Source organism: Lontra canadensis, unplaced genomic scaffold (genome assembly GCF_010015895.1).
Source record: "Lontra canadensis isolate GAN:19392208 unplaced genomic scaffold, GSC_riverotter_1.0 scaffold28, whole genome shotgun sequence".
Lineage (NCBI taxonomy): Eukaryota > Metazoa > Chordata > Mammalia > Carnivora > Mustelidae > Lontra > Lontra canadensis.
The window spans coordinates 3,333,795-3,357,704 of record NW_022631022.1 but is presented as its reverse complement, the minus strand read 5'-3'; the positions used below and the strand labels follow the sequence as shown (position 1 = coordinate 3,357,704).

Genomic DNA, 23,910 nt, shown 5'->3' with positions numbered 1-23,910 from the left:
GTTATATGCATCTTTGGCAGAAATATCATAGAGTTTTGTATTCTCACTATGGCCTATTATAGGCGTATGATGCTGATTTGTTCCACTACTGATGACATTCACTTTGATTAGATAAAAGTGGGGTCTGCCAGGCATTCTGTTCCACCATAACGTTACTCTTTCTTTCCCCTTTTGTAATGAATACATATTTTGTGCAGAGGTACTTTGAAATTAAAGTCCTGTTTCTCATCAGACTCTTGATTGATATCTGTGTAGACTCATAGTTTCCTATTTTTTTCAATGGGTTATGATCTCTTACTAACATTTGATGTTCAAGTTGTTCCAGATGTAATCAGTGGGAGTCCCTCAAGCTGGCTTGTCTGCGCTTGTGTGTGTGTGTGCGCGTGTGTGAACACACACATGCACAAGCATCTGCCTGTATATGTGTGGTGGTGTTTTTAAAAAACACGTCTCCATTATTGGAGCGATTTCTTGTTTTCCAGCACAAGATATTTCAGGGCTCATTTCGTATTTTCCTTGCCCTAGACCCAATCATTTCTCCAAGGAGTCCTAATTCCTTTTAATGGAGAACGGTATTTAGAAGCCAAAATCTGTGCATTTGGTGTACTCATTGCTATTGGAGATGGCTGCTCCCAGGTCCTATTGTACAGAGCTAGGGAGTATATGTTCACACAAAGACAAACGCACTTATATCTATACTTATTTCTATTTTTTTCTATACCTACTGAATACCAATAATACATCAAGCCTCCAATTCCATTCTAATACCTCAGGGTTCATTCAGGTTTTCTCCTTTTCTGTATTACTTAGTCCCTTCTCTAACAGTGAGTAACTTCATTGTTCTTAACATATTTACTTATTTGATCTATTTCCCCATATGCTATATTCTCCCATCTCCACCACCACCCTTCCCCACATATATGACTTCTTCAACTCTAATTTGGCTTCAATAACTACTTCCAGGCCAACCCCCTACCCCCATCAAGCTGGCATCTTCCTCATCCATATCAAACTCTGATACCTCATTAGCTGCCCCTACTCAGTAGAGATACTCTCCTTACCTTGCCCAGACTCTGATACTCCGTCCTGTTTCTGCACGGATACTCTTCTCATCCTTCCCCTAGCATGGACACTCTTTTTATTCTCTCATCCTCTGATTTTTCTCTGTGCTAGGTCACCCCTTGCGTGGATGTTGTCTTTACCTGTCTTGGGCTCCAATACCCAATGCTAGGCTGCTCTTCCTTCTTCACCCCATTCAGGTTTTGACACCCCGCTTCTGGCCACTGTTCCCAAACTCCTCTCTGTTCAGTAGGGATACCTACCTTGTTCTATCCCACCTAATGATATTAGGACTGAAGGGCAAGGGAAGGTTTCACACACAAATTTAAAATACCACAATTAATTCACTTAATTTAAGCTACAAACTCACTTCTAAATTGTAAATATATTCAAGTAAAATATCCATTATGCTCTACACCTACTCTCAGCATATGGCAGTCCTCAAAAAGGAAAGGTGAAAATTAAGGATGTTCAAGTTAGAGGTCCACATACTTGGAGAGAACTCCTATAGTCTGTAAGTGGGCAGGCAAGGTTACACACCTGAGTGCTAAAATAAAACTGATAATTCAGTAAAATCCTGCAAGGTACTCCTAAGAGGTGCTCTTTAGTATCTAGTAGGCCCAACAGAACTTCCATAATAAAGAGTCAATGATGAAATGGAATGAACTTAGATTTTCTTAAAAGCTGACAAAAGTTAAATAGAAATATATAACTCAGAACATTTAAAACAATCACACAAAATAAGTCAGGGCACTGTAGACATACTATTACTTACTTTATCTACACAATCATCAAAAAATGCCAGGCTTGCATCTTTATCACTGACAAAAGAACATTCCTCAATGAAGCGAATGAACATTTGTGTTTTGGTCATCATGCTATAGAATTTTTGATGTGACCGGTCCCGGCTTCTTAAGAAAGCTGTTCAACATAAATTCATAATGTCACAAAACATAGCACCATTCAAAGATTCATTAAATTTTAAGCCAGGAGAAACTTGATTAACCACATACCCCCTCAACCCACCACTTTGAAGAAAAAGAAACAAAGACTCCTGAGAAGGGACATGACCTGAAAAAGACAGCAACAGGAAGGGAACTTCAATCCAGATCTTTCAAATCCTCACCCAGAATTGTCTCTGTGGTACCCTCACTACCTTGAAGATTACACATATGGTAGCAAATCTGAAAGCATGCTTAAAATTCCTTTTTTCCTTGAGCAGGTGTTACATGCTCTATGCTCATGGCATGCTCTCTATCCATGTATTTGGCTTTCTCAAAGCCCCAGTTACATTTCTTCTAGTATTTGTTTATGTCTGTGTCTTATTGAAACAGAGTAAAAATGTACTTCCTGATTTCATGCTCCATGTTGTTCGCTGTGGTCAGTTACAGTACATTTGGGCCTTTTTTTTGGACCTATAAACTCAAATTATTTCCATCTGTTCTCTCTGCTTAAAACTGTCTTCTACTTTTCTTTTGTGTGGCTAATTTCTACTCATCCCTGAGACCATGGCTCAGACATAAATTCCTCGGAAGGGATTTCTGTGATTTTAAGTTGTGAAATAAAGTGTTCATTCATATTATTTTCAAATTGCTTATCTTCTTGCCTATAAGCTCAATGGGAGAAGTGACCATGTCTCTCTCTCTCTCTTTTTCTTTTGTGACCATGTGTCTTCTGCATACCACTATATACTTAGCATTTAGAGAAACTCAATATATGCTTATTTTTTTTGAAAGATTTTATTTATTTATTTGACAGAGAGAGAGAGATCACAAGCAGGCAGAGAGGCAGGCAGAGAGAGGAGGAGGCAGGCTCATTGCAGAGCAGAGAGCCCGATGTGGGGCTCGATCCCAGAACCCTGAGATCATGACCTGAGTCGAACGCAGAGGCTTAACCCACTGAGCCACCCAGGCGCCCCTCAATATATGCTTATTAAATGAATTTCTCTTGCAAATATTATATACCACAAAAGAAAAATACATATGTATTATGACAGAAATTGCATTCCAGGGCTCTCCAACTTCTTTTGCTTCAGGGCACAAACAGAAAGTAATATTTATAGAGCACACTGAAGTAAAATGAATGAGGCTGCCCATGCCTGGAGGTGGCCATCCCAGGGGCTCCTCTGAGTGTCCAACATTGCCCAGCTGCTCTAAAAGCTAAAAATATCAGTATCACAACACATCTGTGATACAACATTTCTACATGGTTAGGAAGCACTGTGCTTTTCAAATATTTAGCTAATGGGATTACAACTAATGTGCCCAATAAATAACTAGTTTTGTGGAGATGCAGTACCAACAAATTTGATCTTCACATATTCCCAAAATAGGTATGTGTTTTTATAAACATGAGCTATTAATTAACACAGAAAGCAACTGAATCATCATAAGGCTAAACTCAATAAAATGAAAAGTATAAAACTATATAAGTCACTCACCTTGTAGGGCAAAAAGAGAGGATGCATCTGTGGCTGTCTCAGATGGGGCCTGTGTTATTGGTCTTAAGTATGATCTATAACCTTTTAAAATAGAGGCCATGAAATACAAAAATGCCTCTTGGATTTCCAGATCTATCATATGCAACCTTTTTCCAGAATTAAAATCATAGTCATTCATTGTTAAGTCCATTAGTCCATCGTCTCTTGGTCTCTGCTGCACTGTGAAGAAAATGAGTTTGAGTGGTTTTTCCAAACTGTTGAAACCAATGTTCAAAATGATATCAATATAAATTCGTTATATAGGTAAGTCAAGTCATTCTGCTGTATACCTTAAACTTATACAGTCCTGTAGGTCAATTATATCTCAATAAAATTGAAAGAAATACATGTGCTGTTTTCAAAAGGTCTCAAGCTACCTCAACTCTGTGTTTATACAACTTCATAAAAGGTAAACCCTGGCAAAGCTTGCTACATCATTTTTTTTTGGCTCTGCTGCATATATTTCAACCAAAGTAAATATAAAATTATTTGTTTATCTGAACAACCATCAAAAAAATTCATGTTCTGAAACAACTATGTATAAACTAATAAATGAAAATCATAGCAACCATATCAGCAGGATACAGGGGTAAATGCATTAGTCCTATCTCTGCCCACTGCCCACTCCTTTTAAAAAATATAAGTGCCTACAGGAAAAACACATGAGGATTAAAATGTGAAAAACAGCTCTTCCTCTTCCTGAACAATTCACTGCTAAAGCCATTAGTAGTAAAATAACAAATTCACAATAGAGAGGCCTGGTAGACGCCACCTTAAGTGCACAAAGTAGACCTCGTCATAAATTATAGGACATATGGTAAGGATGGTAAGGATCCTAGGTAAGGATGCTAGGAAAGGAACATAGTGTCACTTCTGCGATAGTCTTGCCAAAGACATCTGACCTGTATTTACCATGAGAAAAACCCACATCATGGACCATTCTATGATAGGAAGTATCATCTTCAAAAGAATCAAGAAGAGGGAAAAATCAAGGAACTGTTCAGAGAAAAGGAGACTAAAGATACTAAAACTAAATTATAACACCTGATTTGGAAATGGATTACTTTGCTATAAAGAACATTATTATGATAACTGATGAAACCAGAATCTGGTCTGTAGATAAAGATGACAGTCACGCTCAATGATAATTTCCTGATTTTCACGGTTATATTGCACTGATACAGAAGAATATGTTTTTTGGTAGGAAATATATTCCATTTGGAGGTGATGGGGCATCTATTCTCAAAGGTCAGGGAAATATCTGTGATTGTTTCAAAATTTAAACACTTTTTAAAATATGAGGAACAATAAATTATCTTAGAGAGTTTTTTTTCCCCTTCTTTCTGGAGTTGTTATTGTCCAAAAAAGTAACAATACTGGGAAGAATGTGAGCATTGATATAGAAGGCCTAGATTTTAATCCTAACTTCATCCTTGTTAACTGTATTATCTCTGACAAGCTATTTTACCTCCCTCAACTTATATATGTGAAAATGTTCTGAAGCTGTAAAGTGTTACACAATCCTTAACTACCAGTACTGTTTAAAAGCTTATAGTTTTAAGATTCTGCCCTTCAGTTGAGCTGGATGGGCTATTTCACTAATTTTAATAATATTTTAAATATTGCTACAAAAGCTGCCGGACTTCTCAGCCACTTAAAAGAAGTACATGTCTTGTTAGAGAGCAACAAAGTAGTTAGCTTATTAAATTAAATTAAAATTCTATACATAATTTATTTGTTCTATAAGATAAAATGTTCTATTGGGATGTCACCATATCCCAGTCCTTATAAGCTGCTTCCAAATCAACTGCTTATTTTAAGGTTTGCTTTGGAAACATTGTCTTCTTCCATGTCTATTTCCAAATATACAGGCACTTTGAATCCTCAAGGATATAGTCCCCTTCCTATGTTTACATTTCACCTAACATAAATGAAAACCTCAAATATTGCTGTATCATCACTGACCATTTTTTCACACAATAATTTATTAAGTATTAAATTATGGGCCCTGATTGGGCTGTTGTTATAAAATACCAAGAGGATTAGATAAATGATAAATACATAAATGAGAACCTCAAATATTGCTACACCGTCACTGACCATTTTTCATACAATAAGTTTTAATTTATGGGCCCTGAATGAGCCATTGTTATAAAATACCAAGAGGATTAAAGAAATAAATGTTTAATTCTTCTTATCAGTATTTCTGGATCACTGACAAGGTATTCTTATATAAGCTTTTTACTGAAGTATTCCATATCCTAATCAATTTTGATTAATTTCTTAATGCATCTGGCAAGCTTCTATTTTCAAATTATTTGAGGTAAGCATAGCATTAATCCATGAAAGGCGAAAAGGATATGACCCAGCTCTCACCCCATCAAAATCATCAGCATTTTCTAATTTAAACCATCTGTCTTAAATTTTCAAAACTAAACTTCTATTCTATGTATGAAGAAAATATACAAGAGGAAACCCTTATTTTTCCCCTGGCATTTCAATAATGGTAAAATTAAAGAAAACAGTGACCTTAACCTCTTTTTGAATTTTATTATTCTAAAATGGTTCTATGAAAATGTAGTAGATATAAAATATAAATTTTATAAATTTCCTATTCAGCTTCTAACAAATTTTGCTTTAATGTTCATTTGCCCTTAAGATTATAAAAACATTTCCCTCAGATAAAATAAACAGTATCCTTTTACAAGTAAGGCAAAGTAACTGGAGTCCTTTTTCAGATTAAATTACTTCCTTTAATTAAGTTATACACTTACATTTTGCCAACTGCTGGTGCAAATTATTCAGAGTGTTCATCAGATTTTTACATGGTTTCTTTGGAAGTATCTTCCAGGCTACATTTTTCTTGTCACCAGTTCTGAGATTAAATGACAACAATAATATATTTGTTAGGTGGACTTTTTTTTGCTATACATAAAAAAGGGAAAAGAGAAAATACATTGAACAAAAAATAAAACATACAAAAAATTCTAATTAATAGGAGAAAAATACTCAGGGTAAGTTGGGATGCAGAATATTTAAAAATTAATTCACATGAGGGAAGAACCCTGTATTAAATATAGCTCAAAAATTTATAATTATGTCAGTACTGAGTAAATTCCACTTGCATTATTATGCCAATCACTACACACTTAATATGGTGGTCATTACTCAAAACCCCATTTAAGAGACTTTAGATACCTAAATATTGGGAAAATCCTACCAATGAGAGGTTTTTTTCTTATAGACTCTAAGAAAAAGCACTGTGGAAAACTTGAACTCCTACAGAAAAAATGAACTGATGATCCAGAAAGCTTATCAAAATTCTTGAGTATATTTAAATATTGAGTTTCTTAGTTTCCTACAAGTAAAATTTGTTTTTGTTTCTTTCAGAAAAGTAATATTTGTTTTTGTTTCTTTCTTTAATCTATAAAATTAAATTATTTGGATAAAGGATAACATTCCAAAATACTTTTATAACTATAAAAGAGGATATCTGCTCAAAAGTGGTACCTTTGTTTCTAGGACAAACTCCTACACTCTCCTTTATGACAATTATTGTAACATGGTTGTTCTTCAAACTATACAAGGGGTAAGAGAAGAAAAGAGACAGTGATAAAACACCATAAAGCTTTTAGACTTAACTATAGCTTTGTTGATTTCATTCTTTATTAAATCTTTTTATACTTTAAAAGCTATGAATACCTTTTTTTTTAAAGAAAACTTGAAAAATGGAGAGAAAATGAAGAAAAGTAAATCACTCATATTCTAAAGACAATAATAAAGTCCAGGTGTACAGTGGAAGTTGATTTTTTTTTTTTAATGTTCTCTGTACTTCCCACAGAACAAAAAGGGCAAAATTATCACCTTGGAAACGAAACAAAGAAAAAAGAATGGATGGGAAAGCTTAGGCTGACAAAGAACCACTGTCTTGGATTCTACCCTATCTTTCCACAAATGAGGATAAAAACACAGAGAGGACAGGGTCAATTGCAGATGTCCTACAGTGAAGGTTATATTTCATTTATAATGTGACCAGGGGCATGGAATCCTGCATTACAGTGAGAATACAATGTAGAACACTTTTTACATTATTTTTTCTTGGTAAAACTTTACAACACAGCACTCCCACTGTACCTTGCTCACTGTGTGAGTGCCTGCTTTATAAACTAGATTATGAGCAACAGGAGAAAGGAGTGTAATTGGTTTGCCTTTTTATTCCCAGTGCCTAGCAAAAAAGGGAATTCAAGATATATCTGCAGTATAAATGAGCAGAATCTTGGTATCTGTGCATTACATCTAATTTCTATAATTTATTCACATAACTTCCTCCTCTTGCCCTTGATGTCGTCACTCTAAAACCTGGCTGGTAGGAGAGTCTTAATTTAGTTCCTGAGTTTGAGTATATGATAGCCTTCTGCATTTTTGTTCATGGTGACTTCCACTTACAAGATTACATAAATAGCCAATAATTAGTGGCAGAGGTACTAGTTTTGGAGCTGGACAGTGATGGTTTCAAAATCCAGCTGGCAGTAGATATTATCTATGAGCCTTCTGATAAATTACTTAAAAATCTAAGCTTTGGTTTCCTTACCTGTCAGAGGAGTTAATAAAAACTACCTCACAAAATACAAAGAATAAGATGAGATAACATAGGTTATGTATATAGCTTTATGCCTAGTACATACCAGCTATTAATTTCCCTTTCTTCAAAAATTTATTGACATGCATAACATACTCTGTATTCTATGTATCTAAGAGAGGGCAAAAGAAACCAAAATTGCATATTCAGAACCTGTTTTTCTTTCAAATTTCAGATTGAGGTTCCAGAAATTCTGGATGAAGGAAAGTAGAAAGCTGTTAGTTCACTAGTTTAGTCCTTCTATAGGCGATAATAACAAAAAGGAAGACTGCTGATGAGTGCAAGTGACCCATGTTTTCTTTCATTCTTTAACTCATTAGTGATCAAAACAAAAACATAAAGTTAAAAAAATTCTTTTAACAGACTGGAAAGTATAAAAGAGGGTAAATGTAACTTATTACCATAATAAATACAGTATATACTAATTTACCACCCTTCATTTCAATTTTTAAAAACATTGTTTCATGTAACAACTGGCAAAGAAAAGAGATATTACGTTAATATTTAAAGAATTAAATATTCCTGGTAATGAATGACATGTTCCTGGTAAAGTATCTTTGATTCTGAAAACCCATATAATAAAATGGCTTTTATGCATAAAGTATATCCCATATTTTCTTGGTTAAGCGTTGTCTGAAAAAAATTTTTTGACAGTGTATATGCTTTATAACAGAAAAGTATTCTCTTGCTATAATATATTATTTATCATTTTACATATTTTTTATATTGTATATTATTTTCCCTATAATAAAAAGCCATTTTTTTCTAGTGGTTTAGGCACTTGAGGTTTCAACATATGATAAGATTAGAATTAACATATGATTATAGAATTAAATCAAAAGGCTTTAATATGAAATATGCTTGCTTATTAAAAATGGAGTAAAACCTATTGCACATACACATATTTAAGTTGTAAAAGGTGCACCAGCTTTTGGGCTTTACTGATAGACTAACTCATAGTTATTTTAAGTATGTCCTGTGAATGCAATGTGGTCATTGCATCAATTTCCTCTTCCCTGAATAGCTTAAGTATGATTAAATTGAAAATAAAGGGTACAAGAGAACAACTGAATTATAAAAAAAACTATAAAAATAGAGCTCCAGTAGTTACAACTTAAATATTATTCCAATAAAAAAGGAAACTTACAAAGTCCTAATATTCCTAAAGTATAAAGGTGATAAAATCATGTATAATTTAAAAGTTATTTTAAAAATTTAAAGCAGTATATAAATTTTTCTTGAAGTGTTAGCATTCTAATAGTATTACATAAGACTTAGAAATAGAATTGAAATATCAAGGTATAGTACTCCAATTCAATATTTCACCCATACTTATCTGGAAAATGGAAAATAAATTCTTCTGTTTTTAAGCTCAATTTCACTTCTGCTAAATTTCTAAGTATAAGATTATAATAATGTTTCTTAAATAGTTAAAGATCTGAGGATTAAATATATATTTTCTTTACAGTAAAACCTAATACCCTAATCTATCCCACTGAACAGTACAAGTCGGGGGAGTCTGGGTGGTTCAGTTGGTTAAGTATCTGACTCTTGATTTTGGTTCAGGTCATGATAGCAGGGTGGTAAGATCCAGCTCCATGCTGGGCTCTGGGTTCAGCATCGAGTCTGCTTGAGATTCTCTCCCTCTACTCCTGTCCCTTCCCCAGTTCTCACACTCTCATTCTCTCTCTCTAAAATAAATAAAATCTGGGAAAAAAAGAATAGTACGAGTTGATTCAAAGATGGTAATAACCCCAAATACAAAAACAATATAGCTCAAAAGAATTCTAATTAGCATTCAAAAAATATACAATTACATATGTACACTATGAAGTTGTAATTTATTGGGTATAGAATCACTACAATGTACTTACTGAGAAATGGTGTTGGTATCTAGGTCAACACAACTAACATCTGGTGGAGGATCATAGAGATCAAAATATCTTGAATCAATTCCTACTATGAATGGACATGGTGCACTCAAGACATCTGCTAAAGCCAATGGGCAGAGAGGAACATACGGGCATGGCCAGTGGAAAGGGAAAATCATCTTGGATAAACAAAAGACAGGAGAATATTCAGCTGTTTGACAATGAAGCATAATTTATCAGCATACACAAAAAACTGTCTTTTAAATATTCATACCTAAAGTCTAGCATTTGATAACAAATTAAATAATTATAATATTAATGGTCAGAAAATTAACATTTTTTCAAAACATAAAAATTCATTACTCCTTGAATTTTAGCTAAGTCTTAAAGTAGCTTTAAATTAAATGAATAAATTAGGTTTAGAATGAAATTGATTGCCAATAAGAACTCGGATACTCACAGACACTAATGCTTCTGTCACACTAGTAAGCACGGAAGGCCGTAAGGAATGGATGAGAATCTTATGTTCTGTTACTGCAAACACCAGTAGTGTCACAGCATTTTCAGGACCTAAATTTTGAAGTAGTGTTGAAAACTTGCCACCACTGTCAATCCAAACAAAAATACACAATTAAAAAAAAATTCAAATACCTCATTATCCAAAATAGTGAAAAAAGGTCATGATTAGTGTAGGATTATATTATTTATTCAACTTTAAATATGACTGCTGCCCTTATGTGTGGAAAAATGTCACCAGAAACACATTATGAAAACAATGAAGTTTTCTGAGGTTTCAGAATTATTCAATTTTTCTGCATTGTATTCAATATAGAAAATGAAAAGTCTTTTTTTTTTTTTCAGAAAAAGATCTGTTATGTAGATAATGTCCAAGTAAAGAACTCAAACTATAAGAGGGATATTTTGGTTAAAAGCATATTTGTTTAATGGAAGTTTGTTTTTTAGTGGCTCATCTTTCATGGAAATTATCAGAAAAAATACATGACTTATAAGTCTACTTCCCTTAAGGTAAATATGCCTATTAAAATTTGGATTTACAAATAGACTATCTTTGGTGATATAATGGTAAGAGTAATGTGAAATCGACAGCTACCAAGTCGAGCGATGGTATACACATAAAAAGCAAATTAATAACCTAATCTGAGACATTCTGTGTGATAATAAATACTGAACTGACAAAGTAAGTAATTCAGTAAGCCAATCAGTATGTTGCCCTTATAATGCTAAATAACTGGCTTCACCAAATTAACTTTTTAAAAATAAAGCAGAACTAATAACAAGTCTCTCGGAGAAATGAAAACATGTCCACTAAAACTCTGTGCATGTTCAGAGCAGCATTATTTATTATAGCCAAAAAGCAGAGACAAGCCAAATGTCCATCAACTGATAAATGAATAACTAAAATGTGGTCTATCTATATAATGGTATATTTGTTGGAAACAGAAAGGAATAAAGTAATGGTGATACAACACAGATAAATTTTGGATACTTTATTATACGTGAAAGAAGCCAAAACCAAAAGGTCACATATTATATAATTCCATTTATATGAAATATCTGGAATAGGCAAATCTGGTTGAATCTGTAGAGACAGAAAGATTCATGGTTGCCCTGAGCTGGGGAGTGTGTATGTGTATGTGTGTGTGTTTGTGTGTGTAGAAATGGGAGAAATGGGAGGGAAGGTAACTGACAAAGGGCACAGGGGCTCTCCTTTAGAGTGATGCAAATGGTCTAAAATTGACCATAATGACCTCTCTAAATCTCTATACTCACAGAGTGAATATAACCACTGAATTGTACAATTTAACTGGGTGAATTATATGGCATATGAATCATATTGATAGAGCTGTTCTAAAAAAAAATCCTCTTGGGTAATTTAGGATCATTTTATATATAGTCTCAGTCAGTATTTTAGTTTATTTCAGCTCAAACAAAGGTTAAGAAAACACTGGTCACTCTGGACCAAGACTTAGTGATGAAATAATCTGCAATTCTTACAAAATTAATGTCAAAGATGGCAGCTGGTCTCCCTTAGGTACGTGCTACAAAATAACTTAATTATATTGTAACTATTTCTCTGCTAGAAAATTACATAGCTAATTACATTTCAGGAAGTGATACTTTAGAAAATATATTTCATAATTTCTCTTAACTTCTGAGTGAGAAATACCTTGTTTTATTCCATGGTTAGTGTTTAGGAGTATCTTTTTATTTGTGGATTAAATTTAAAATTAATTGCATTTGAATGCTCTTCAGAAGGTATTTAAAGCTAAAAATAACTGTTTTCATACTCAAATTCTATACACATATATACCTATTTATGTAACAGTAAGTACTTGATAAATAATGGATACACAAAATACCAAACTATTACAAAAGTTTTTCTTTTTCCTTTAAGTAAAAGGAATTTAGGTAAGAAACAGTTAAATGAGAAGTATTTCTATCAGTATCTGAAATTTTACCTAGGAAAAAGAAAATATTTGAATGTTACTTTAGCTCACACTAGATTTAAAGAAACATAATTAGAAATGAAGTTTTACTTGCCTTAGTGGAAGAGGTGAAGAAACAGGTTGACTGAGAATCAGATTATCATGTGGTGATAACTAGAAGAAAATTTACAATAAAGTGTTTGAAATATAAAGATGAGCTTTAAAACACTACTTTCTGGTTAAAAAAAAAAAGTAGGCTAATGATGATGTCCATGAAGTTTCAATATATACATTAACCAGTATATGAACTGTTTATGTCACTTATTAAGATCCTGAAAAGCATTTCCTAACCACTGACCTCTTCTAACTACTAAATTTTCCTATTCTGAATTCTCTTTTCCCCTAATGCAACTTTAATAAAATTTTACTGAAAGACGAAATTATTCATTTAATACCACAAAATCAGAGTTAGCAACCCTATGGCCTCCAGGGCAAATCCACAGGCCACCTGTTTTTGTTTTTGTTTTGTTTTTAGGCCACCTGTTTTTACAAATAAAGTTTTATTAGAAAAGTAGCACTCCTCATTTGTTTAGGTATGATCTATAGCTGTTTTTACACAGTAGGAGCTGAGTAGTTTTGACAAAGATAGCATGGCCTATAAAGACTAAAATATTTACTGTTTGGTCCTCAACAGAAAAAAAAATTGCCACCTTCTGTCATAAAACAAATCTTTTATTTGTATTCAAACTGAGTTTTATATATATATACACACACACACACACACACACATACATACATATATACACACACACACATATTCTGGCACTAAATACCAAGAAGACATGTGGATATACAGACTGATTATGAAGATTATAAAAATGATATTTTTTCTAGACATTTTATCTGTATCAATAGTACAATTGTTTTATCTACATTTTTAAATTTATGCATATTTAGGCATATTTCCACAAATCTCTAAATACCTATTTGCCAAATACTTGTAATTTTGAATGATACCCCACCCCCATTAAGGGCTGTGATAAATACAGTAAAGCACATATAGTGATAACACATGATATTTTCTTTATAGAAATTGCTTTGTAAATGGTGATTAAATAAGCAGACATCTTACAGATCAAGAGCACAAACAAAAAAGAAATGTAAACAAAAGAGAAAAGATACAGTCAATTGGGACAAGCTATAGGGAAAATAATTTATGTTCATTTTGAACTTTCCCATCACAAAGCTATGAACCCTCCTTCCTGCATTATATATAGAAAACACACAACTTTTCCTTATATCTATTCTAATATATTTAACTTCGGGAATAAATGCCAAAGGCACAAAATTTCAAATACTTAGAACAAATTTAGGGGAAAGAAATCCCTTTTTGTATGTTCAAAATATCTACTGCCAACTGCTTTAACTCTTCAACCTTTTACCTCAGGGGAAACATTCGATGTCTGCCTGGGAGGCAGTTAATAAAACACTAAGGGCCCAAACTCCAATATGAACTACTATCTGATTCTTTAGATCATATTTGTTCTTTTCCTCCATTTATAATTGTTATTCTTACGGTACATTTTGACAGAGCCAATAATGATTTAATAGGGCACTTAAATCAAGAAAATCTTACCTGGACTAAAATCCGTGGTCTCTGAGGAGATGGAAAAGGAACTTTATGCATAAAATGAGAAATATGCCTTAAAAACAAACAGACAAGAACCCAATTGATTCCAAAGTGAATACCATATACTATAAAGGTCAACATGTCACCACAAGTCCGAGTTGAGTCAAATGCTCTGTGTACTTAAAATTTCGAAATTCCTTGCTTAAGAATACAAGAGTTTAAGTAACAGATGGTATAAAATAAACAATAATCAAATAGACAATGAAGATATTTAGATCTCACTTGCAACAAATTTTACTGCATAAAACATTATTCAATAGAATAAAGAATGTGTTTATCTAATTTTCCTTTAAATTCATGATATCTAAAGATAGTAGGGAATATTTTTAAAAGTTCATAATAAACCCAAATTATTTGAAAAATAAGAATTACAAAACTCATAAAAAATCCTAAGATCCTAATTTAAAAATGCCAATTAGGTTCTCCAAACTTCACAAGAGCATCAAAAATGAAACATTCATTTCATTTTGTTAAGAGATAAAATCATTTAAAATAAGATGATGTGGGACACCTGGCTGGCTCACTCAGAAGAGCACTCAACCCCGAATCTCGGGGTCAGGAGTTTGAGCCCCATGTTGGGTGCAGAGATCACTAAATATATAAGTAAACTTTAAAACAAAATGAAAATAAAGTACCGTGACTGTAAAAGTATAATAGAGAAATACTACCTGATTGAAATAACCAAACTTTTTTTTCCCAAATAACTCTTGAAAAACCTAGTTTCCACATAAAATTTACTGAATTACCATTACAAACATACCACACATAATGGTATTTTGACTGAAGAATACTTCTCTAACTTACTTCTCAATTGGAAGGACGTGAGGTCCAGAGATAGAATAACGATACAGAAAAGTCAAAAACTTCCTGAATGCATCAAAAAAAGGCCAGTGAGAAAGAAGACAGATGCATTTATTAGTGTGAATTGTTTTGGAACTATCAGATTTCCCATCTGCTGATGATGCTAAACCCAAAAGAAGTCTCTGTTTTTCTGTAAGATTCTCCTCAGAGTATGGTTCATAAAACTGAATAGCAGCACCATAGACCTGGAAAACAAGTAATATATTTAATAAATACTCCTTGTATCATTTATTCAAATCACACCATTAAATATTTAATGCATGAGCCATTATAAGCTAGACCATTATAAGCCACTTATATGCCCAAGAGCCAGGCAAGGTGCCAGGTACCAGGAACACAGCAGTGAGCAAACATCACTGTTGCTTTCTTGAAGTACATTAACACACACACACACACACACACACACACACACAACTTCACAGTGCTACTCTCACATCTCATTATTGAAAAAAAGTGTTTTAATTAAATTGAGTTTGTTTTCTGAAGAGTGAAAGCAACTTATCAATATTCTCTATAAGAAGGTAACTGAAATAATTATTTAGTAGACAGTGGGACAGAATGTCAGATAAGGGAATATATATTCCAGCTTCAGGCAATTCATTAAACTTCTCTGGACCTCAGTTTCTCAATCTATAAAATAGGGATGTTAGACTAGATGATTTCCAAGGTCCTTTCCAACTGTAATAGTCTATAATTCCAAATAGCTTTGCATATTTAATAATGTCTTTTGTATTACTCTCAAAACTTTATCACAGAAAGTGAAGCAGTAAAGGACCATCATCTGATGATGAAAAAATCTTTCACCATATTCACAAAAAAGCATTAGGGTGTATGGGACAGAATGAAAATTCTCTTTTCCTTTACCTCTGTATATAGTTATTTTAATCAAGTGGAAGAAGTATGTACAATAGATTCAATTTAACCAATTATTGCTACTGTTGCCTACATTATATAGAACTTAAGACTTGATAATACTAGTTAAAACACATAGTACCTTTTCAGCTGAGGCTCCAGTTAACACAAATGTAGAAAACACAGGGAGAGGGTATTTGCTATTGGGTGGCCAACATTCAATAGTTGCACCCATTGGTAAACAAAATAAGGGAACAGATTCTGGGAGTGAGAAAGATTCATAATCTTCTTGAGGATATCTACAAATTAGACCTATAAAAACAATAATAAATATTAAGTCATCAGCTCTTGAATTCATTAATATGAATGATGCTAAAATGCTTTATTATTTAACATATTTAGTAACATTACATTACATATATGCTCATCAAATAACTGAATGCTTCAGTAGGATACATCTAAATTTTAATCCTCAAACACTGTAAATATTCATAATAACTAATTAATATTTATCATGCTTCATCCACGAAGGCTAAGTAAGACAAATAAGAAAAGATTATTCTGAAGCAACATACACAAATATGGACACAATCCTAAAACTTCAGTTTGTGGTCACACTACCTTGAAGCATATGCATATACTAGTTTTTTGGAATATTTAGCATGGTTACTCCAGCTCCTTTAAAATGAGTCTTCCATTAATTAAGTATTCAATAAACGTAAAGATAAGATAAAACAGGAGGGAAAAAAAAAGACATGGGTTGTAGTCCCAGTCCTGACACTAGCGCATCATAAGATAGGATTTTTTTTTTCCTTAAAGTTTACTGGCCTCATAATATATGTTAAGTATTCCATGAAAAATTATACTTACCAGCTTTGTAGGATATAGTGTTAGTCTTTGCCACTGATTTTTTATAACATAGGTACACTGCAGATCCCCACTGAATAAAAAAAAAAAAAGGAAACATCATTTAATTTTAAAAGGTAGTAACTTAATAAAATGAAATCTCTTTGATATCTCCAGTATACATTATCTAAAATGTAGTAAGTTTTCTGTAAGCTAATTCTAGTTGGTTGTTTTGCCAGCATTTTATTGTAGTTTTTGCCCACTTTTCTCTCAGAGGTGATATTTAATGTTGCTTTGCCCTTGTAATAGCGATAACATGACCCTTTAAAATAACTAAGCCATAACAATTTAGATTTTATTCTAACTCCAAACTTTGGGCAGAAATGATCAAGAAATATCTACTCATGGGTATAACTGCCTTTGGATTCTACAACCTCTTTCCAATATTGCCAGATCTTTCTGCAGCTCTTCATACCAAAATTGAAGAGTTGTAGTTTGCTATATCCATTTCCTGTTGCCCATTTTCTCCTGAATCAATTCCCAATCAAGTTTTAATCACACCATTCCTTAAAAGAACATTTTAACAATTTTAATGACGCTAAGTCTAATGGTTGTTTCCTAGTCCATATCTCATTTAACCTCAGCAGATACGGACTCTACTAATGACTCCCTCAAACATGTTCTCGCCTTTTGAGGCATCACATTCTGCGGGCACCTCCCCACCAAAATCTCTGGCCACTCCTCAGTATCCTTCTTTCTCTTTTCCTGATCATTGAATGTGATCTCTCCTTTTCTTTCTGTAAATGATCTCATACATTCAGTCCCATTGTTTTCTGTAACAGCTTCTCCCAAAGGAGTCTCAAATTTCTAGTCCCAGTGCAGCTGAGATGGGGAAGTCATGGGTAAAGGAAACTGGGGGGTGAAGAAAAGGAATTCACTTTTAGACATGATAGGTTTGAAATATCTATTAGACAACCAAAGTGAAGAATCAAATGCAGATAAGGCAAGAGGTCTGAAATGGAGATGTAACTTGGGAGATTCACTACTTGACATCAGATGGTGATAGATACACGCACACAGTATACTCCTCACCTCCCTCAGGTCTCAACTCAAAGGTCACTTCCTTAGAGAGCCCTTTCTTCATCATCTTATGCAATAGCAATCATCCCTCTACCCTACCCAGTTCCGCTGATCATCCCCTCTTGCTTTTTTTCCCTCCATAGCACTTACTACCATGTGGCATATTGTATATTTTCTTATTATCTGCTTCCCACCACTAGAATATAGGTTCCATGATGGTAAGGGCTTTATTTTGTTCATTGCTCTATCTGTAGCACTGAAAACAGTGCCTATTACGTAGAAATGTTTAAAAAATATTTGTTGAATGAAAGTGAAAGGATGTGTTTGTGCACACATGATGGCGTGCCCCTAAAAGCCAATGTGGGGGGACAGATTCACAGCACCAAAGACAAAATATAGAGGAAAATAACTTACTTTAAGAAATCTTATTAAAAAGATTTTAGAGAGAGACAGAGCAAGCAAATGTGCATGGGGAGGGGCAGAGGGAGAAGAGAGAGGAAATCTGAAGCTAGTGCAGAGCCAGATACAGGGCTTGACCTACAACCCTAAGATCATAACCTGAGAAGAAATCAAGAGTTGGATGCTTAATTGCCTGAGCCACCCAGGCGCCCCAAGAAATACTTTTAATTACTAAGCGACTGTTATAACAAACACCTATATAATCATCCCCTGGATTAAACAAAATATGTTAATAATTTAATATATTTGCTTCAAATGTTTTAATTCATAAAGAAACAAAAAAATTATAGGTTTAGCTAAAGCCTCATCTTCCATCCCTTTCTGTCCTCCAGAGTTAACTACTAGCTTGAGGTTAGTGCATTTCATTAATATGCATTCAAAAACTTTCTACCACACATCTGTAAATATATATATTATTCTTTTGTGTACTTTATAATCTAACATAAATGGTGAGATGCTGAATATATGCTTTTAGAGCTTGCTTTTTTTTTAACTCTTTAGTATGTTTTTAATAATTAGTAAAGTTGATAGAGATCTAATTTCTTCATCTGAACTGCTGGGTATTATTTCATTAATAAATAAATCACCACAGTCATTCCTATACTGACAGACACTTGGATTATTTCCTTTTGGGGAGGAGGGGTTATTATAAACAACAATGCAGTATGTTGACTCCTTATCTAGAAATTTTTCTTGTTAAACATTTTTCATGGGTCTCCAGCAAACTAGTATGTTAAATTATGCTTAGGACATTAAATTATGCTCATTGCTATGTTGGCATTTTGTTTTTATAAATGTTTTAATACTTTTGCATCAAAGAATGGATGTATAGGGGCACCTGGGTGGCTTAGCCAGTTGAGGGACTGACTCTTGTTTTTGGCTCAAGTCATGCTCTCAGGGTCATGGAATCGAGCCCCATGTCAGGCTCCACATTCAGTACAGAGTTTGCATGAGATTCTCTCTCCCTCTCCCTTCACCCCTCCCCCTGCTTGCACACACACTCTCTCAAATAAATAAATCTTAAAAAAAAAAAGAATGGATGTATATAGAAGTCAAGTGGATATTATGAATGTAGGTAAACTAGACTTACAGTTTCTGAGGTGTGTACAAACATATAAATAAAAGACCTTCTACTGATAGGTCCCAACTCCAGTTCTCAATAGCCAATTTGTAAAGATAACAAAAAACCCTCAATGATAACCTTTGTGATGATAAGAAGGGAACTACATGACCACTTGGATATGGTAGAAACCAAGAGGAACATTCTAAAATAAAAAACAGGGACTTAAGGATGACAGTAAAAGATATGGAGTTCCAAAGGAAAAGAACCATACTAAAAGAGGGTTTTCTGAAGTTTTTTTGCATACACGGTTCAATGAAAAAGAAAGTAGGAGGAATCACTGTTCTAGAAATGTTTAACTTCTAAATAAACTACCCATATTGTGGTTTACATGACAAAAACATTGTTTCAGATACCTTTTTTTGTGAGGGAGGGAATTAGGAACATGATTTACTTAGTTAATAACTCTACTCTTTTTAAAAAAAAAGATTTTATTTATTTATTTGTCAGGTAGGGAGAGTGAGAGCGCAAACACAAGCAGGGAAAGCAGCTGACAGAGGAGAAGCAGGGTTCTAGTGAGCAAGGAGCCCGATGCGGGACTCAATCCCAGGACCCTGGGATCATGACCTGAGCTAAAGGTAGACACTTACCTGACTAAGACACCCAGGTATCCCTATAATTCTACTTTTTTAAATACAGACATTCATAAAAGGTTGTAAAACAAGAACCATTCGGATAGAGTATAAAAAAATACTTCCAGTGAGTCAAAAATGGAGTAGACGGTCCCAAATTTGCCAAAAATTAGCTGTGTGAATCAAAGCACCCTGAGTAGCATTTTTGAAACACCTGAGTACTTTTAAGTTCTCTTTTGGCTCTAAAATATACTTCTACTCTAAATCATTCAAAGTTCAAGTCATTTAAGGCTTACAGTCCAAAGTTTAAAAACTAATAATTCTTGAAAACTCTTTTTATAAGCTTAATGGGAGGGTGGGGGAGATTCTTTTTGAAGCCAAAGCTGTAAGACTGATACACAAATCATGCAGGAATTTGAGGAAAGTTTCAACATACATCTCATGTCCATTAGATTGATTTTTCTTTGTTTCCCTGGTTTAGAAACCTAGTAGATGACTTTCACTCAAGCTACCCAATCTTCAAAAACAAGAGTCAGCTACATAACTATTGCTGGGTATTATCAACACATCAATAATTTAAACCCAACCATTTCCTGATTCTTTATATATACATTAGATATGAACATAAGTTTCCTATATTGCATGCCTATTTTAAATTTTCTGAAAGAGTAAGAAGTCATTATACATCTGCTCCAAAGAACAAAATTTGCTTTTATTACCTTATAATTGATGGAAACAAAGATTGTTAATAGATATAAACCACAACCCATCGCTTAAAAAAGACATTTATTGCTAAGAGCAGGCACATTTCCCTATTTTCAGGACTGACACTAGATTAAGAAAAAAAATTTTAAGAGGATTTTATTCCTCTAATATTTCTTTAAAAATTTAGGAAGAGCTTAAACGCTGGGCAAAAATAAAATTAAAAAATAACAACAACAACAACAAAACTATTCCCTGCTGAATGTCAATTATATTTCAATACAACTGAAAAAAAGACAAGTTTTTCCTCAGACATTAAATACATGTAATAGGGACTTGTTGAAGCAGAGTTAACCAAATGTATAACTACCATTTATATAGCACTTATTGTGCACCAGACGCTACCCTAAATTGTTACACATAATCTGGAGTTCAAATCTAATAGTTTAGATGGAGACTATTTCTTTTCACATGATGTGAACTTTTTTCTTCTTTTAGGAGAGAATAAATGCTCTCTGACAATACCGGGACCAATGTTTCAGGATAAGGAAAAACAGAAACTCCTATCTCTGGTTTCAGTTTCAATGCAGTAACTCTACCTTGAACACCTTGCTTAACTAATAAAACCTGGAAATGGTTCTGATGACACTGTCAATTTACTTTGAATCAAAACCAGACACATTCACAAAATAAATGGAAAATTCACCAATGGGGAAATGGGAAGTACCTGTGAGCCTGCACAATATTGCTAAAATACCAAATCAAATCTAAAATGATATTAAGATGGACATCACATCATGGAAGTTCAAAAGCCCTTCTTGCCATCACTCTCAGTAACACATAAGGCCTGTAAAACTCTTGTTTGCTACTATGATCTTTGGAGAAAGCATACTTTCTCCAACTCTCACCTGTCATCAATCACCAAGCCAAAATAAGATGGAAAGATGGCATGAAAGGATGGGGCATTTTATATGTGAATGGCTATTGACAAAAAAATGGTCACCCAATTAGGAGTCACATTGCTGCAGATAATTTGTTTAGGATACAAGTTAGATACTGTCAAATAACCATTTTTTGAATTACCTATTTAAAGATTTTATTTAGGACTTTATTATTTGAGAGACAAAAAGAAAGACAGTGAGACAGAGAGCTCAAGTGGGGTGAGGAGCAGAGAGAGAAGCAGACTCCCCGCTGAGCAGGGAGTCCCATGCAGGACTTGATCCTGGGACTCTAGGATCATGACCTGTGCAGAAGGCAGACGCTTAACCAGCTGAGCCATTCAGGCACCCCTCTATTTAAAGATTTTACATAAATACTGCTGCTACGTAAAGTTGCAGATTTTTCTTAAAGAAAATCTGGAATTGGAAGATGCTTACAGATAACATGATAACACACATAGAGTACTTTTGTATATGTACTGGGACACAGTTCTAAATTCATGTAATCATCACAATACCTTATGAGTTAGATGCTATTAACCTCATTTTACAATTGTGAAATTGATGCATAGAGAGACTAAGTTACTTGCCCAAGGTCACAGAGCCAGTAAATATCAGAATTAGGATGCATATTCAGACACTCTGGCTCCAGAGTCTGTACTCTGAACCACTTAGCCATACTGACCTTAACCACTACAACACAAATCTACTTTACTATCCTACTGAGGGAGTTCAAAACATTTTTCAGGGTTACAAAATCTGCACTGTATCCAGCCACATGTCAATACATTTCAGTTCTTCCTCTTCTAGCTTTATCTAAACCTTTGGTATTTCTAATGCTGCTCATTTAAAAGAAAAGAAAATAAATAATAATTTTAAAAATCTGCTTCCCATAAAACTTAATAAATGAGATATGTATAAAACTTTTAAATCTTAGCAAAGTATTCATTTACATGGTTATAACAGGACATATTTGCTCTAGGATCATTAAGAAATAAAGTTTGATGTAGCATTCAATGATTCATTAGTTGTGTATAACACCCAGTGCTTATGCTGGCTAACTGAACATAATAAATAAATAAATAAATAAATAAATAAATAAATTAAAAAAAATTAAGTTTGAAAATTTGTGGTTAAAAATCCAACTGCTGACAGTTATTTTTTTAAAAAACCAAACTTTCATATTTTGTTAGTAGGATAGAAATTGGTTTAACCTTTTTTTTTCCTCCCCTCAAAGATTTCATTTGTTTATTGGAGAGAGAGAGAGGGAGCACATGGGGTGGGGGTGAAGGGCTTGTCAGAGGGAGAGAGACAAGCACACTCCCCACTGAGCAGGGAGCTCGATGATGCAGGACTCAATCCCAGGATCCCAGGATTATGATTTGTGTTGATGGCAGATGCTTAACTGACTGAACCACGCAGGCACCCTGGGAAAGGGTATTCTTAACGAAAGTACAAAGTACCACAGGCCTTTCAGAGCAGTGTGTCAACAATTTCCAGAATGTGCAGCATACCCTGGGACCCATCAATTCCACTTATAATTATTTATTCTTCCAAAGACACTTCAATAAATATACAAAGAAAAAGGCACAGATCAAAGTAGCATAATTATTAGTAATAGGAAAAACTGGAAATAATTTGTAATCATCATTCCTCACTTTTACATTCTGGAATATTATACAATTGTTACAAGAATTAAATAGAGTTATTATCAAGTGATAAAGGCAGATAGTGGAAAAAAGTTTACATCAGAATATATAAAAATTTCCAGTTTTTGAAAAATAAAGGATAAATTTATTCACATTTTATATATGTCCACACATATGCACACAAAAAGGTCTGAAAGGACATAGGACAAATTGTAATTTGTAATCCTGGAAAGGGATTACAAAAGATATATGTAAGAACAAGTAATAAGAACAAGAACTTCCACTTCAAAGATCTACAATTTGCTTCTCCTCTCAATCTGGGGGTGGGTAGGGGGCACAAAATTCTTTTTCTTTAAAATTTAAAATAGCAAAATGGGACCAAGACAATTACAGACTATACATAGCCTTAAGGCTACTGAAAGGACTTTGGCTTTTACTAAGAGTGAGATGGGAAGCCATTAAAGGTTATTAAGCCCAGGAGTGATATGGTCTAATTTATGTTTTAAAAGGATCGCTCTTGCTACTTCAAGAATAGGTTGTAGGAAGCAGAATGGAAGCCTTGATCAGTTAGACTAGGTATCTGGCAAACTATGGACTGCATCTGACCCAAGGCCTGCTTTGTACACTGAGCTAAGACTGTTTTTAC

At 33.7% G+C, this 23,910-nt stretch overlaps 1 protein-coding gene across 14 annotated transcripts in view; it reads right to left on the bottom strand.

The window, feature by feature from the left end:
- The window catches only part of DENND4A (DENN domain containing 4A), a 139,201-nt gene that overhangs the window by 48,921 nt on the left and 66,370 nt on the right, over nt 1-23,910 (bottom strand). For all 14 annotated transcript variants that reach the window (XM_032864666.1, XM_032864674.1, XM_032864669.1 and 11 more), the window contains 10 exons: nt 16,769-16,838; nt 16,041-16,210; nt 14,990-15,231; nt 14,132-14,198; nt 12,611-12,669; nt 10,509-10,653; nt 10,052-10,227; nt 6,313-6,413; nt 3,500-3,718; nt 1,835-1,980 (listed from right to left, as the gene is read on the bottom strand). In XM_032864666.1, the coding sequence (XP_032720557.1) occupies nt 1,835-1,980; nt 3,500-3,718; nt 6,313-6,413; nt 10,052-10,227; nt 10,509-10,653; nt 12,611-12,669; nt 14,132-14,198; nt 14,990-15,231; nt 16,041-16,210; nt 16,769-16,838 (1,395 nt within the window). The remainder of the gene's footprint in view (nt 1-1,834; nt 1,981-3,499; nt 3,719-6,312; nt 6,414-10,051; nt 10,228-10,508; nt 10,654-12,610; nt 12,670-14,131; nt 14,199-14,989; nt 15,232-16,040; nt 16,211-16,768; nt 16,839-23,910) is intronic.